The 17,134-nt window shown below is 44.7% G+C and overlaps 1 protein-coding gene across 3 annotated transcripts in view; it reads right to left on the reverse strand.

Moving 5' to 3' along the window:
• Positions 1 to 17,134, reverse strand: part of LOC137380575 (1-phosphatidylinositol 4,5-bisphosphate phosphodiesterase epsilon-1-like) — a 462,270-nt gene that overhangs the window by 53,155 nt on the left and 391,981 nt on the right. For all 3 annotated transcript variants that reach the window (XM_068052607.1, XM_068052608.1, XM_068052609.1), the window contains exons 21-22: positions 2,001 to 2,149; positions 1,037 to 1,154 (exon numbers count right to left, since the gene is read on the reverse strand). In XM_068052607.1, coding sequence (XP_067908708.1) covers positions 1,037 to 1,154; positions 2,001 to 2,149 — 267 coding nt within the window. The remainder of the gene's footprint in view (positions 1 to 1,036; positions 1,155 to 2,000; positions 2,150 to 17,134) is intronic.

The raw sequence follows: 17,134 nt of genomic DNA on the forward strand, positions 1-17,134 counted from the left end.
TAAATGTAAATAAAATGTTTTTTTTTTACTTTGCCTTTTTGTTTCTTTTATTTCTCTCTCTTAATCTGATCTTTCTTTCCCGCTCTTTATTTCACTTTCTATACCTATTTTGACACTGAATCTGTTATTCTAACTGACATTTCCTGGTTCAGATGCTGTATTGCCCATTAATGACTCTTCAATCTAATTGGTTAAGGATAGACACCCTGTTCACACAGGTCCAAGGTCCCTTGTAGAAGGTGCTCCACTGTTGGATATTTGGCTGACAGCAACTTGCCTTGTAAAAGCCCATAGATAGTCTATGGACAAATGTAAGTGTAATGAATGGTTGGCACCATTCATTCGTCACTCAAAGCCAAATCTGGCCTACAGTTTTTCAGGACTCCTCACTGACCTACTAAGGCTCCATATCTGGTGCAACACCTTACACAATTACCCCTTAGGAGTTCAAGATGTGCATCAATCACAGCATTAGGAGCTCAGAATGACCTACCCTGTGTACAGTTAACATTTTGTGTACTGAGATCTCGAGTTGTGTTGGTGCCTGGTGTACTGAGAGCCCTCTATGACTAGTAAGGCTGGCACAGAACGCGCATGCTTCTCGTTCACTGGAAGCACAGGATAGTTTAGTGTCTCCTGCACTAGAGCGTGGGGAGCTTCGGAACTACTTTTAATATATATTTCAGTTTATTTCTTTTTAACTTGTAACTTTCTCATGCAGGTTATTATGTGAATTCACCAGATTATTACCAATCATCTTTATTTTGAGCCAATTGGTGGATATGTTCAGGATTAACACATCTGTTCAACCTCCCATACATTTCCAGCCTACATTCCCCTGCTGATTTGTGTATTGTACGATAGAGCTCCCCTTATTAGAATTCCAGTGACTCTCACTTTTGTATTTGACTCCTGTTCATTCCATGGACTGGTAATTTCTGATGATACCATCATCTTCAATGGTTACTGGATAGACAAAATAATAACATGCTGCCTATAAGGAGTGTCTAAGTAAGAAGCATCTAGTTGTGTTGACCTGTGAACTTGATGGCCTGACAGTAAATGACCAGGTCTGAGAGTTCAGGTGCTATCTGTCTGCTCTCCTTTTTGTTTTGAGGCAGGTAGAACTCTTCACCCAATTCCATATCGTAAACCTGGGAATTAAGCAAACAACAAAGAAATCCATGACACGCAGCTCATCACTGCTACCCCAAGTATGGCAGCAATGTCTCATTTGAATATTTAGTAGGATTCATTCACCAAATAAGTGAGAAAGACTTGTATTTATATAGTGCCATTCATGACCTCAGGACATTCCAAGATGTTTTATAGCCAATGAGTACATTTGAAGGGTAGTCACTTCAGTAGGAAATGTGGCAGCCAATTTATGCACAGCAAGCTCCCATAACAGCAATGAAATAATAAGATAACCTGTGTTATTTTTAAAATGATGTTGGTTGAGGGATAAATATTGACCAGGACACCAGGGAAAAACTCCCCTGCTCTTCTTTGAAGAGCATTAAGATTTAAGTCCACTCGAGAGGGCAGACAGGGCCTCGGTTAAAATATTGATTGGCAAGATGACATCTCCGGCAATGTAGTATTCCCTCAGTATTGCACTGGAGTGTTAGCCTGGATTATGCGCTCAGGTCTCTGGAGTGGGACTTGAACTTAACTCAGAGGCAAGAGTGCTCCCACTGAGCCATGGCTGACACTTAATACATTCATACGATATTCCTCTGCTATTTACCAATTTATAACAAACAAATTAATTTAAAAAAACAATGTCGTACAAAGCCATTAAGTACTGTCCACTATCATAATTTCTACCCTTAGTTTTATTGCTTCAAACCCTGTTAAACCTCACCACAGTCCAGCAACACCTGCACAACGCTATCATTATATTCTTACATTGTTGTGCATATTTCCTCAGCAGGAGGGAAAATAACATCATTAACTGAGACTTCTAAATTTAGTAATGCAAATGTGCCATTTCTCACAATAAATCTTTTCTGCTTTGTCTTTTCTTTGCTCTGTAACATTGCATCAGTTGATATTTTCTTAATTCTCCGTGGAGTTTCTTCTGTGTACTCGAAGTGGAATTTATCACTCGATGGCTTGTTTTCAGGCCTGTCATCAAGGATATTGTCTAGAAAGGAAAGAACAGACTCTTATGGGACAATTTTTCATTACCTACAGAATGTTTTCAATGCAGCAGAATGATTTGAGCAGATTACTCCTGATCATAAAACATGCAACGATATTTTCAAGCATATGGCAATTAATGTGAAGTTACTCTTTGGAATAATCAGTAGTTTTCAGAAGCTGATATTGGACAGTCAGGCAGAAGACTAGCAGGTATGTTGACAACAGTTGTGCAATATAAATTTTGTGAAAACTACATTATTTAAGAGTAACTTTGCTTTAGTTGCCAATATTAAACTTACCAATATTATAATTCTACCCAGCAGAATATACAAAAATATGCATTTCAATTTAAAACAAATGGATTAACAATCTTGCTGCTGAAGTGTTGGGGGGCCTGAGCAGACTGCACCTATACATTCCCAGACCCCTGCAGTTGATCCCATTTCCAGGCAGCACATGGTACAGAGATAGAAGTGATAAGTACGCTATTGCATCTGTCATTTAAGTTGCTTTGGTTGAAGGTGCAATTGGCTCAATCCAGTTCACAAAACATTCCTTTTTCTATTGTTTTGTTCAACCCACTACTTCATTCCCAGACAAAATCCATCACAAGTTTCCTATTTAGGTGCAGTGTGAGGTAATACATAAGCTGCTAAGAACTGCAGTAAAACTGTTAGGACACAACAGCTGTCTTTATGTTCTGCATTATTTACTGGTAATCTCATAATAAGTTGCATTAAACTTTTAATGTGCTGGGTAATATTAAAGTTTCTTGCTCCATTCGCTTATATCATGCCCACCACATAACGGCAATTCAGCTGATTTTCTGTTTCAAAATACATGATCCCATATAAAACAGAAATAATTGCTAAGTTTTCATACTGAAGCCTATTTCACTAACTCCACCCCCTCCCTTGCCTCAGGATGTTGAGCCAAGCAGGGTGCCAGTATTCCTCCTTTCTAATACCTCCTCTTTATCAATTTTTAGCCCATCCAGTATCTCAATTACCTCCCCTTTAATTATAACTTCTTCTTCCTTGGTAAAAACAAATGCAAAGCACTCTTTTAGTTCCTCAGCCATGCCCTGTGCCTCCATTCATCTTTTTGTTCCCTAATTGGTCCCACTCCCCACTCCTCCTCTTACTACCCTTTTACTATTTATGTCCCTATAGAAGTCTTTTGGATTGCTTTTTATGTTAGCTGCCAATCTCCTCATATTCTCACTTTGCCTCTCTTATTTCCTTTTTCACCTCCCCTCTGAACTTGCCATATTCAGCCTGGTTCTCACTTGCATTATCAACCTGACATCTGTCATATGCACCCTTTTTTTGGTTCATCTTATTGTCTGTTTCTTTTGTCATCCAGGGAGCTCTGGTTTTGTGTGCCCAATCCTCCCCCCTCACGGGAAAGTAGTTCAACGGTACTCAAACCATCTCCCCTTTAAAGGCAGCCCATTGCTCCGTTATTGGTTTGCCTGCCAATCCTTAATTCCAATTTACCTGGGGCAGATCCGTTCTCACCCCACTGAAATTGTGTTTTTACTCTGGATTGCTCCTTGTTCTTTTCCTTAGCTAACCTAAACCTTATGATACGATGATCACTGTTCCCTAAATGCTCCCCTACTGACACTCGATCCACCCGACCTACTTCATTCCCCAGAACCGGATTCAGCAATGCCTCCTTCCTCGTTGGGCCGGAAACTTACTGATCAAGAAAATTCTCCTTAACACACTTCAGAAACTCTTCCCCCCTCTGCCTTTACTACTATCCCAGTCTATATGGTCATAATGGGGGACTTTATCTATCCTTACATTATAGTTTTTGCACCTCTCTGTAATTTCCCTGCAAACTTGCTTCTCTATATCGTTCCCACATGAATTCAAGGCTCAGGCTTCTCATGTTGGCACAGGCCTCTAATAGAAAACAAAGTTACAGGCATTTCAAACATTAAAATGTGATTTGAAAGCTTAAATCAATTTATTGTAAATGTGGTCATTTTTATATCTTTATCACATTACAAATTCCTATTTCCTGTAGTAAATGTTCAACTTATTGGAGAAAGTAAGAGCAATTAAGAGGACTTTCAAAACATGTATGGAACAATTTGAGTGGTTTGTCTTTTTTTGATTGGTAGCAGTTGCTGACTGTCCATTTGTGGTTCTTAAGGACCTAAATTCAAGAACGTCCAGTAACAGGTGAGAAATAATCACACTGAACTCACACACCAAAAGAGAGGCACAAGAACATCATAAATTGGAACAGATCCAGTGAACTGTGGGAGCCAATCAGGGCCCTTCAAATTTAGCAAGTCTGGGGTAACGGTGGAAGCAAACTGGAGAGGGCGAGTGCGGCTGGCAGGGTCCACCATATTGATATGGAGGCGGACACAGCACTCCTGCTCTATCAGGCTTCACATTTATGACTAGGCATCTGCAGAGCCTGAACAACTAGTTGGCTTGCACAGCGCAAGTTCCAAATAGTTGTAACAAGTTTCCTGAAAATGGGCGCAGGGCCCTCATATCAATATTGAAATGAGGCCTGGCCTCATTTCAGGCAGATGCCAAAGCTGCCTGATGAACTTAGCAGCAGTCTGAACACACGGGTAAATCAGGCACGGGCCATTGCTCAGCCAAATTCAAGACCATTGCACTCGCAATATGTCTGTGAAACAGGCACAGCGATGCTGAATTTAGGCCCCTTCAATTTTTTGAATTTCATGATTGGTGGTTTACTTATCTGCTTGCTGCTTGGCAGATTCCTAATCTGGTGAAATGTGATCTGTTGCAGTTTTAAAAATATGCAATTTGAGCAAATCAGGCACACAAGTGTGCCACATGCATTGTACATGAAACTTGGCATCTGCAATGTGTACAGAATACAATCACTGAAGTGTAAAGAACAAAGTATAAACTAGGTTCACTCATAGTAAGTTAAAAGATAGACTGGTTTAAAACGAAAGGAATGCTATACCACCTAATGCACAATGTGTTATTTTACCTAGGTGGAGCTGCACCCCTTTAAGCATGTATAATCTAATTGTTGGGAAGTAAACACAGACTGACACAGTCATGTTGCTTTGTCAGGACATTTCGTGGATTGGAATGTGCTTGTTCAATATTCAGCAGCAGTCGAGGGGAGGTCAGCATTTTAAGATTACTCTGCATCCGTAACAAAGTATGGCGTCTGGAATGCGATGTTTGGATGTGCTCAATCTACTGTTCTAATTTTTTTTGCAAATATTACGGGAAAGAACAACCCATTCGTTTGGGGGAAAGAAATGGGCGGCACAGTGGCGCAGTGGTTAGCATCGCAGCCTCACAGCTCCAGCGACCCGGGTTCAATTCTGGGTACTGCCTGTGTGGAGTTTGCAAGTTCTCCCTGTGTCTGTGTGGGTTTCCTCCGGGTGCTCCGGTTTCCTCCCACATGCCAAAGACTTGCAGGTTGCTAGGTTAATTGGCCATTATAAAATTGCCCCTAGTATAGGTAGGTGGTAGGGAAATATAGGGACAGGTGGGGATGTGGTAGGAATATGGAATTAGTGTAGGATTAGTATAAATGGGTGGTTGATGGTCGGCACAGACTCGGTGGGCCGAAGGGCCTGTTTCAGTGCTGTATCTCTAAAACTAAACTAAAACTAAAAGCATTTGGAAAACAGTTATAATGGAAAACTTCCTTAGCTGGCACTGTTGGTGACAGAATGATTAACGTTGTGAATATACTGCCAACAGTGTGCCAACTGAAATATTTATGTACAAAGGCTGCAATATTCATATGGTGATCAAAGAGAAGCTGAATATCTGTCACTGTCATTAGTTGGGTGAAAAACAGAAGCAGAAAATACTAGATGAATACAGAAAAAAAATAAGAAAATTATAACTTTATTAGCATCAGACAGCTTTTTAAATATATTTTGCAGAATAAATCAAGGAAGTTATAATATACAGGAAGGTATTAATAAGCTGTTTGCAGGACATTCACACTGTTCCGGTCTCAACCCTGTTGCTTTATATACCGCCCATTATCACTGGATAGCTTAGCAATAATTATGCCATACTCATTAACCATTCAGTATGGACTCTACCAAATTTCAACTATACAGGCCAATAAATAAATAAAACCACCAACATTCTGCATTACAAAAATATTAGGAGATACACTGGAATGATTTCCCAGATTAAATCTCACCTCACAATGCAGGCAACCTAACAAAATAACTGTCTGGTAATTACTTCCACACGTCCAGTCTTATTCTTTGTATGAATGTAATATCAGTCTATCAAAAGCTTCAAGCTGATCAGCACTTCTGCTACTCACAGGAGGCAACATTTAAAGTATAGGCAAGGCTGTGCAGACTATCACTGTTTATATCAGTTCACACACAGCAGCGATTGTAGTGACAGGTTCACTGATCACATCTGTCATAAATAAAAACAAAAAGTGCTGAAAATACTCAGCAGGTCAGGCAGCATCTGTGGAGACAGACACGGAGTTAATGGGCAGAATTCGCCTGGCCTCAGGTGGTGGGATTGGAGGCATGGAAGCTGAGAAAATAGTGGGGAGCTGCGTCCGGGTGGTTTCCCAGTGATGGGCAGGGATCCGGATCAGCTGCCTGCTGAAAGGAGGCAGGCAGCCAATTACCTTATTTAAGGCCCCAATTAGGGGCAATTTAGATGGGCCATCGGCAATTTGCCAGCAGTGGAGTGGCTCCACCACTACGTGGGGAGGCCACCAGCTCCATGATATGGCCTCACTACGCCAGTCCAGACGGTTCATCGGAACTGGAAGCTCCATGCCCCCAAAGAGGGAGCCCCAGGCAGGAAAAGCAACCCCTGGAGCCTAACGAGCCATCTGATGGGGTTTCTGCTCCAATCTGAGGGGCCTCCCCTCCAAATTTTTATTTTAAACTTACCCCTTCAAGGGGACCTCCATATTGAGGCACCCTCTCAATCTCCTACCTGCCTCAGCAGTGCCCACCTCTCCCAGTGTTGATGCCGAGGCCTCAAAGGTGCCAGCATTTTGATTGGGTTTGCCGCGTTGGGGAGCCTGCTCACCATCCTGAGGCGGATGGGGAACTCAGAGGTGGACAGTACTGGCTTGGGATCCTCATTTGGTCTTGATGTCGGCATCCCGAAACCCAAAGGAAAATTGAGCCCAAGGTTTAAGGTTGATGACCTTTTATCAGAACTGGGAAAAGTTAGAAATATAATAGGTTTTGAGCAAGTGAAAGGGGGGAGGGTTGGAAAAAGGACAAAAGGGAAGGTCTGTGTAAGGATGGAAGACAGGAGACAAAAGGGTTTGTGGTATAAGGCGAAAGAGAGTGGGAATGGGACAAACAAACAAACGATGTGTCTGGAGGAGGTGTGAATGGCGAATGATGAACAGCTGCCATCTGAAAGCAAAATCAAGAGAGAAACAAGGCAACAAAACCAAAACCCGCAAAGAAAAAAGAAACAAAAGGAGAAAAAGGTTATGATCCGAAATTGTTAAACTTAGTTTTGAAGTCGGCTGTAAAGTGCCTAATCGAAAGATGAGGTACTGTTCCTCAAGCTTGTGTTGAGCTTCATTGGAACACTGCAGGAGGCCGAGGGCACAGAGGTCAGTGTGACAGTAAGGTGGAGAATTAAAATAACAGGCGACCAGAAGCTTGGAGTCATGCTTGCAGACTGAACGGAAGTATTCTGCAAAGTAGTCACCCAATCTGCGCTTGGTCTCCCTGATATGAGCAGCGCATACAGTATACTAAATTGAAATAAGTACACATAAATCGTTGTTTTACTTGGAAGGAGGGTTTGGGGCCTTGGGTGGTGAGGACGGAGGCGGTAAAAGGGCAGGTGTTGCACCTCCTATGCTTACATGAAAAGATGCTGTGGGAAGCGGAGGGGGTTTTGGGGTGATTCAAGAGTGGGCTAGGGTGTTGTGGAGGGAATGGTCCCTTTGAAAGGCTGAAAGGGGAGGGGAGGTGAAGATGTGTTTGCTTGGGTTGTGGGTGTAGTAGGGTCTGGAGTCACATGTAGGCCAGACCAGGTAAAGACAGCAGATTTCCTTCCCTAAAGGACATTAGTGAACCAGATGGGTTTTTACAACAATTGATGATAGTTTCATAGCACAGTTACTGAGACTAGCTTTCAATTCCAGATTTTTACTAATTAATTGAATTTAAATTCCATCAGCTGCCATGATGGGATCTGAACCCGTGTCCCCAGGCCATTAGCATGGCCCCTGAATCGCTAGTTCAGTGACATTATCACTACGCCACTGTCCCCCCAGGATCTCTCTGTCCTCAGCCTCCTGTGGTGTTCCAATGAAGCTCAATGCAAGCTCCAGGTAACAGCACCTCATCTTTCAATTAAGCACTTTACAGCCTTCTGGACTCAACATTGAGTTCAACACTTTCAAACTGTAATCCCTGCCCCCACTATGTTCCCTTTCTCTTAGCATGTTTTAGTTTTGCTCTCTTGTTTTCCCCTTTCTTTGCTTTCAAACAGCAGCTATTCATCTTTCACTATTCACACCTCCTCTAGCCACACCATTTGATTCTTTACTATTACCACATCCTGTGGCCCTGCACCACAAACTCTTTTGTCATTTCATCTCTCCTATCTTCCACCTTTTTGTTATTTTTCCACCCCTCCCCCCCGCCTTCACTTTCTCAAAACCTATTATATTTCTAACATTTCCCAGTTCTGACGAAAGGTCACAGACCTAAAACATTAACTCGGTTTCTCTCTCCAAAGATGCTGCCTGACCTCCTGTGTATTTCCAGCATTTTCTGTTTTTATTTCAGATTTCCAGCACCCGCCGTATTTTGCTTTTGAATCAGATCCATCAGTCCAGCAAACCTGAAGACAGGATGGATTGGAGGATCAATTCCCCAATTATAATCACCTTGAAAATTGTAAAGTATTGCCAAAATGCATTAAAGATGTATTTCACAACATCGAAATATTAAAGCTAATATTAATGTCACACCCTCCCCAGCCCTCTCATCCCCACAGTGCAGCACTCAGAATATCTTTGGCATTAGTTAGTGGCGAAACTGGGGCTTTTACCTTCTTGGCCATTCACAGCAGGAAAGAAGGAAGCAATAAGGGCATCGGCTACAGGAGAACATAAGACAGAAACAGAATAAGAGCAAAGAATCAGAAATTAGTTGGCACAGTGAGTTTAAGAAAGATTAAATATTAGTCAAACTGTAGCAAAATGAGTAACTCTTCAACAACAACAACTTGTATTTCTCTAGCGCCTTTAACATAGCAAAAGGTTGCAAGACACTTCACCGAATGTTAACAAACAAAATTTGACATCAAGTCACATAAGGAGATATTTCGGGCAGATGAGCAAAAGTTTGGTCAAAGTGGTAGGCTTTAAGGAGGATCCTAAAGGAGGAAAGAGAGGCAGAGAGGTTTAGGGAGGGAATTCCAGAGTTTAGGGCCTCGGCAGCTGAAAGCAAAGCTGCCAATGGTGCAGCGATTAAAATCGGGGATGATCAAGAGAATTGGAGGAGTGCAGAATGTTGGAGGGTTGTGAGGCTGGAGGAGATTAGAGATTGGAGGTGGTGGTTGTGGGGGGGTGGGGGTGGGTTGTGGAATTGGGGGATGGGGCAAGGCCATGGAGGGATTTGAAAACAGGAATGAGAGTTTTAAAATTGAAGCATTGCTTAATCAGGAGCCAAAGTCGGTCAGGGAGAACACAGGTGATGGGTGAATGAGATTTAGTGCAAATGAGGGCACCGATAGCAGAGTTTTGGATGACCTCAAGTTTACAGAGAGTGTAAGATAGGAGACCGGCCAGGAGAATATTTAATAGTCAAGGCTAGAGGTAACAAAGGCAAGGATGAAGGTTTCAGCAGCAGATGAGATGGGGCAGGTGCAGTGACAAGACAATTTTATCGAGGTGGGAGTAGGTAGTCTTGGTGATGGCACGGATATGTGGACAAATGCTAATCTTGGGGTCAAATATGGGATGGAGTCGGTGGCTAGGGAACAGAATTTGTGGTGTGGACCTATTCACAGAACACCTAAGGGACACACAACTGAGTAACAGCATTAACAATTAAGACAGGATGCTTTGAACATAGAACATAGGCGAGATTCCAATTCAATTAAAGTAGTCGATAAATCCTAAAAAGTTACAGTCCCATACTTCTGCTTTCTGATGCTACTACACTGAGGCAGGAGGAAGAAAGGACAGAAAGAAAAGTAAAGGACAGAAGGAAGGACAGCAGCCTGCTTATATTCTACTCCTATCCATTCAAAGGTGCCAGAACTCTTGATTTAATTAACTGACAACTGGAATCATCAGGAGTGTGATTGAAACAGCAGCATGTGAAGTGATTACAGAGACATTCCCTGACGGCTACAGCTTCTAAAGAAGTTGGTCCCATAACACCTGCACACAAATGGCAGCACTGTCACTGCTAACACTGTGCCATGAAACTACTCGAAGCTGATGGTCCTGAACCTCCTCGTTTTTCAGTTCAGTAATGCTCCGAGGTGGAATCTACACTTTAAGCTAGTCACGTGTCACAGAGTTACACATATTGACGTCTGAAAACACCGAACAATGAATGTGGTTTGGACTGTTGCTGTAGGTATTAGGGATATGGATTCAATAGCTGACTAATTGTTAGCTCCGGAAGGCCTAAACTGCATTATCTACATGGGCTGCAGTTTACAGACTCGATAATTGTCTTGATTGGTAGTGACAATCAGAGAAGCGATGTTTAAAGGATGTTGTTATCACACTAATATTTTTAGGCAGGTTAAATCTCTGGAACAATTAACTTCAATACCTCTGACTTCGGGCAGAATTGTATCAGCTGTGTGGAGACGGCGTTGCTGGTGGGCGATGGGGGAATTTTTGAGAATGGTGCGTTGGATTGGCCGCCCGACGCATTCCCGCCTCTGGCCACTTTTGCCAGAGGCGGGTAAGCAACGGAAGTGGCTACCCACCCGGAAGCAATGGGTAGCCAATTAGTGCCAATTACCTGGCCAAATAGGGACAGATTGGGGATGCCACCAGGATCTTAATGGCAGCAGACAGGCCCTGCGCTGTGGATGAAGCCCAGCAGGTCCCTGGAGACAGCCTCCTGGCAGCAGGCTGGGGGGTGGTGGGGGGGGTCAGCAAATCCTGTAAAGCAACTCCTTCCCCCACCCCCAGTCATCTGGGCAGCTTCTGCCACAGGGCCACAGCTGCAGCCGCAGGCCATCCTGTGGAGGGGATTCCCCCACCACAATGTTGGCCTGGCTGCCGTGGACACGGTTCATTTTAAATAATATGCAATTCTTCAGAGGGCGCCTCCAGATTGTATTCTCCTGCCTGCTTCAGCAGTGCCCACCTCTCCCAGTGGGGCTGCCGGCAGGACATTGCTGCAGGCCCTCCCACTGGACCAGCTGGGTGCCTGTTCTGCCTGCCTAATTGGACGGTACTCCCAGAGGCTGCCTCCAGTAGGTCGCGCAGGCGGGCGACCAGGCATCACCAGCAGGGTTGGGACCCACTTCTGTCCTGACTTCTGAAAATGTTTAAAAGCAGTAAGATTTTGCCAAAAGTGTCATCCTGTTGCCCATAGGGACAGGTTCACAGTTGCTGCAGAATGGTGTGCTGGCAGGTCACTGTCCTGTTTCAAAACTTCTCGTCAAAGTCTATGAAGGATTTGGAAGATGCCGTTGGCTCACCGCCAATTACTTCATCACTGCCATTTCATTTACAAACCCAGGAAACTATCACGTTAAGGCAAAGCGTAGGCAGGCATTGAAAAATATAACAGAAAGGAAGGAATGGAAAACCACAGAGGTATCAGAAAATTCAGTGGTTTTCAATGAAGTGAATGGGCTGTATGAGCATCTCATTGTATGTGTCCTATGTACTAAACAAAACAAAAGAAGTAGAAGTGTGCATTTAAACCATGAGGACATAAAGAGATATCAAAATGCAATGCAGTTTAGGTTGAATTGATGGCTTATCGTTTCACACTTCTAATTTTAAGGACTTTTTATGGGAGTTCTTTTCCCGCCACTCTCCCTTCCTGCAGTTGTTGAATTCTCCATGGGGTTTAGTCCCACAGGCACCAGATGCCTCGCTTTACATTAACCAGGTGGTGGCTGTTTTTTAAGTGTGAGCCATGACTGTCCTGGCAGGGTATTTAACTATGGGAGGCACCACGATCCTGCACAATTATGTTCACAGCCAATATTTACATACTCTCTAGCTAGTTCAGGAGTGGGAATTCGGGATAAATTCCCTCCTCTCTTGCACAGGGGTGCTGAGACTAATTGTTGCAGTTGTGTTGCTGCTGAAGCTGGGATCAGCTAACTCAATATAGAGCAGGGACAAACATGGGAATGCTCAGCTCTGTATACCACTACTACCCACTGCATAAAGCTGCTAAGCCAGGGATGGAGCTGCACTTTTCCTTTTAATCCAAATTTAATCTGTGCCGACGTTTATTTTTAGGTATTACATTTACCCAAGAATTTTGCTGGAATTTGTTTCTCATAGACTCTGCAATGTAACACGTTCAAAACCCCCACCATAGCCTGTGCACCTCATACCAACATTACAACTGTGCTAGCAGAATCCATTATATACAGGAGACTGCAGTCAGCCTTTGCTCTATACTGTGGCACGGAGCATGCCAGTGATTTATGCTCACTGCCTCCCCTCTTTTCACTCCTTTACAGTTGGGTCTAAATGCCCACCCTAAGAACAGAAACTGAGACCAGAATTTTATGGCCCTGCCGTTCCCGACCCCCTCCTGCCCCAGCTGCAATTTTACATGGGGCAGCGATGGCGAGAAACAGCCCAACCGCCCCAGCCAATCAAGGCCCTTATGTGGCCAATTAACGGCCACTTAAGGGCCTCCTCCCGCCACCATGGATATTTTACCCTCGGCAGCAGGACGGCAAAGGCCCCAAGAACCCCGCCTGGTAAAAACAGGCAGCCTTCTTGCCGGGGGGAGGGGGGGTGCTCCTGATTGAGCACCCTGTGCCCCACAGAGGGCCACCCCCAAAGCCCCCAATGCACAACATTCCCCCTCCACAAACCAACCCTCCCCGCCATCACTTTGCCTGCCGGGGCCTGGCCAAAGGTCCCAGCGAGGCCCTAAAGACTTACCTGAAGGGGCCATCCTTCCTCTTGCGTCCAATGGCTGGGTGTCGTCCCAGCAGTGGCCACCACTCCCAGTGGTGCTGCTGGGACTAAGAGCTGATGGCCCACTGATTGGCCGGCAGCTCCATTAGGCGGGACTTCCTGCCTCAAGGAGGTGGAAGTCCCGCCCAAGAGCAATTGAGGGCCTGGGGAGTATTAAATCCCTGCATGGCTCCCCAGGCCCGGCGGAGGCAGGCTCGCCACCGACTTTTCGGCCAGTGGGCAGGGCCTCTCGCCCAACGTAAAATTCTGGCCTTAGGTTTATGCTTTTGATCAAACACAATTGCAGCTGGGGCTATTATGCAATAATTTGGTTAGCAACACAGAATGGCTGACACAGATATCACAACATCAATGGGCTGCCTACAGGCCCAGCTACATTATGCAAATTAAACTAGCTCCACAGTTTCCGGTACACTGGTCAACATCCAGAAACTGTTGTCAGAAACTGATTGATGGATAGCATTATCACTGATCAGCTGAATATTTTTCAAAGTCATAAAGTTCTCCTCAAAATTAATATGAAAAGATTAATTTTAGTGAATTTTTGTGACAATCAGACTGATTGAAAGAATAAGAGTACTTGGGGGCTGGAGGAGAACTGTCAAGAAACTGGCTATATTATATATTGTCAGTTCTCCTCCAGACTTACAACTCTCCTAGAACTTTGCATTTCTCCAACTCAAGCCCCCACTCTTAATGAGTATTTTGCATCGTTGTTTACTAAGGAAGAGGATGCTGACAAAATATCGGGAGAATTGGAGATAGTAGAGGTAACAGAAGGGGTAAAAATTGATAGGAAGGCTGTAACGGAAAGGCTGGCTATGCAAAGCTGAGCTAAGTCACCTGGTGGTAGTGTAGTGGTATTGTCACTGCACTAGCAACCCAGAGATCCAGGTATTGCTCTGGGGACATGGGTTTGAATACCACAATAACAGAAAATGAAATTTAATTGAGAAAGCTGGAATTAAAAGCTAGTCTAATAAATAATCATAGTTGCTTGTCATAAAAGCCCATCTGGCCCACTAATGTCCATTAAGGAAGGAAATCTGCCATCCTTACCTGGTCTGGCCTACATGTGACTCAATCCTTTGGCATCTCCCGATTGGAATTTTTTAAAAATTCATTTATGGAATGTGAGCGTCGCTGGCTAGAACAGCATTTATTGCCCATCTCTAATTGCTTTTGAGAAGGTGGTGGTGCGCCACCTTCTTCAACCGCTGCAGTCCATATGGGGTAGGTACACCCACAGTGCTGTTAGGAAGAGAGTTCCAGGATTTTGACCCAGCAACAGTGAAGAAACAGTAATATAGTTCCAAGCCAGGATGGTGTGTTACTTGGAGGGTAACGTGCAGTGGTGGTGTTCGCATGCATCTGCTGCCCTTGACCTTCTAGGGAGTAGAGGTCACGGGTTTGGAAGGTACTGTCTAAAGAGCCTTGGTGTGTTGCTGCAGTGCATCTTGTAGATGGTACACACTGCTGCCACTGTGCGTCGGTGGTAGAGGGAGTGAATGTTGAAGGTGGTGGATGGGGTTCCAATCAAGCGGGCTGCTTTGTCCTGGATGGTATCAAGGTTCTTGAGTGTTGTTGGAGCTGCACCTGGCTCTGGTAGGACTGGAGTAGCCATATAAATACCATAGCTACAAGAGCAGGTCAGAGGCTAGGAATCCTGTGGCGAGTAACTCACCTCCTGACTCCCCAAAGCCTGTCCACCAACTACAAGGCACAAGTTAGCAGTGTGATGGAATACTCTCTACTTGCCTGGATCCTTGCAGCCCAGCAACAGTAAAGGTCTTGCTGCATCTGGACATGGACTGTTTCAGTATCTGAGGAGTTGCGAATGGTGCTGAACATTGTGCAATCATCGGCGAACACCTCAATTCTTACCTTATGATGGAGGGAAGGTCATTGATGAAGCAGCTGAAGATGGTTGGGCCTAGGACACTAGCCTGAGGAACTCCTGTAGTAATGTCCTGGGATTGAGATGATTGACCTCTAACCACAACCGTTGTCCTTTGTGCTAGGTATGAATCCAACCAGCGGAGAGTTTTCCCCCTGATTTCCATTGACTCCAGTTTTGCTAGGGCTCCTTGATGCCATACTCAGTCAAATGCTGCCTTGATGTCAAGGGCAGTCACTCTCACCTCACCTTTGCAGTTCTGCTCTTTTACCCATGTATGGACCAAGGCTGTAATAAGGTCAGGAGTTGAGTGGCCCTGGCGAAACCCAAAACTAAGCGTCACTGAGCAGGTTATTGCTGAGCAAGTGCCATTTGATAGCACTGTTGATGGCACCTTCCATCACTTTACTGATGATTGAGAGTAGACTGATAGGGCCGTAAGTGGCCAGGTTGGATTTGTCCTGCTTTTTGTGGATAGGACATACCTGGGCAATTTTCCACATTGCCGGGTAGATGCCATTGTTGTAGCTGTACTGGAACAGCTTGGCTAGGGGCGCGGCTAGTTTGGGAGCACAAGTCTTCAGTACTATTGCCGGAATGTTGTCAGGGCCCATAGCCTTTGCAGTATCAAGTGCCTTCAGTCATTTCTTGATATCATGTGGAGTGAATCGGACTGGCTGACGACTGGCATCTGTGATGCTGGGGACCTCAGGAGGAGGCTGAGATGGATCATCCACTCAGCACTTCTGGCTGAAGATGGATGCAAATGCTTCAGCTTTGTCTTTTGCACTGATGTGCTGGGCTCCCCCATCATTGAGGATGGGGATATTTGTGGAGCTTCCTCCTCCTGTTAGTTGTTTAATTGTCCAACACCACTCACAACTGGATGTGGCAGCACTCCAGAGTTTAAATTTGATCTGTTGGTTGTGGGATTGCTTAGACCTGTCTATCACATGCTGCTTTAGCTGTTTGGCATGCAAGTGGTCCTATGTTGTAGTTTCACCAGGCTGATATCTCATTTTGAGGTATGCGTGGTGCTGCTCCTGGCACTCTTCGTTGAACAAGAGTTGCTTCCCCTTTTGATGTCAATGGTAGAATGGGGGATATGCTGGGCCATGAGGTTACAGATTGTGGTTGAATACAATTCTGCTGCTGCTGATGGCCCACAGCACCTCCTGGATGCTCAGTTTTGAGTTGCTAGATCTGTTTGAAATCTATCCCATTTAGCACGGTGGTAGTGCCACACAACACAATGGTGGGTATCCTCAATGTGAAGACGGGACTTCGTCTCCACAAGGACTGTGAGGTGGTTAGTCCTACCAATTTCTATTGACAGATGCATCTGCAACAGGTAGATTGATGAGGACGAGATCAAGTTGGCTTTTCCCTCCTGTTGGTTCCCTCACAACCTGCTGCAGACCCAGTTTACCAGTTATGTCCTTCAGGACTCGGCAAACCTGGTCAGGAATGGTGCTACTGAGCCACTCTTGACATTGAAGTTCCTCCACCCAGAGTACATTTGGTGCCCTTGCTACCTCCAATTGCAATGGTGTCCAATATAGAGAAGCACTGATTCATTAGCCGAGAGGGGCTGGGGTGGGTGGTAGCTGGTAATCAGCAGGAGGCTTCCTTGCCCATGTTTGACCTGATGCCATGAGACTTCGTGGAGTCCTGAGTCAATGCTGAGGACTCCTAGGGCAAATCCCTCCCAACCATATAACACTGTGCCACCATCTCTGGTGGGTCTGTCCTGCTGGTGGGACAGGACATACTCAGGAATGGTGATGGTGATGTCTGGGACATTGTCTGTGAGGTATGATTCCATGAATATGATTATGTCAGGCTGTTGCTTGACTAGTCTGTGGGACAGCTCTCCCAATTTAGAACAAGCCCCCAGATATTAGTAAGGAGGACTTTGCAGGGTCAACAGGGCTTGGTTTG

Source organism: Heterodontus francisci, chromosome 20 (assembly GCF_036365525.1).
Source record: "Heterodontus francisci isolate sHetFra1 chromosome 20, sHetFra1.hap1, whole genome shotgun sequence".
Taxonomy (NCBI): Eukaryota; Metazoa; Chordata; class Chondrichthyes; order Heterodontiformes; family Heterodontidae; genus Heterodontus; species Heterodontus francisci.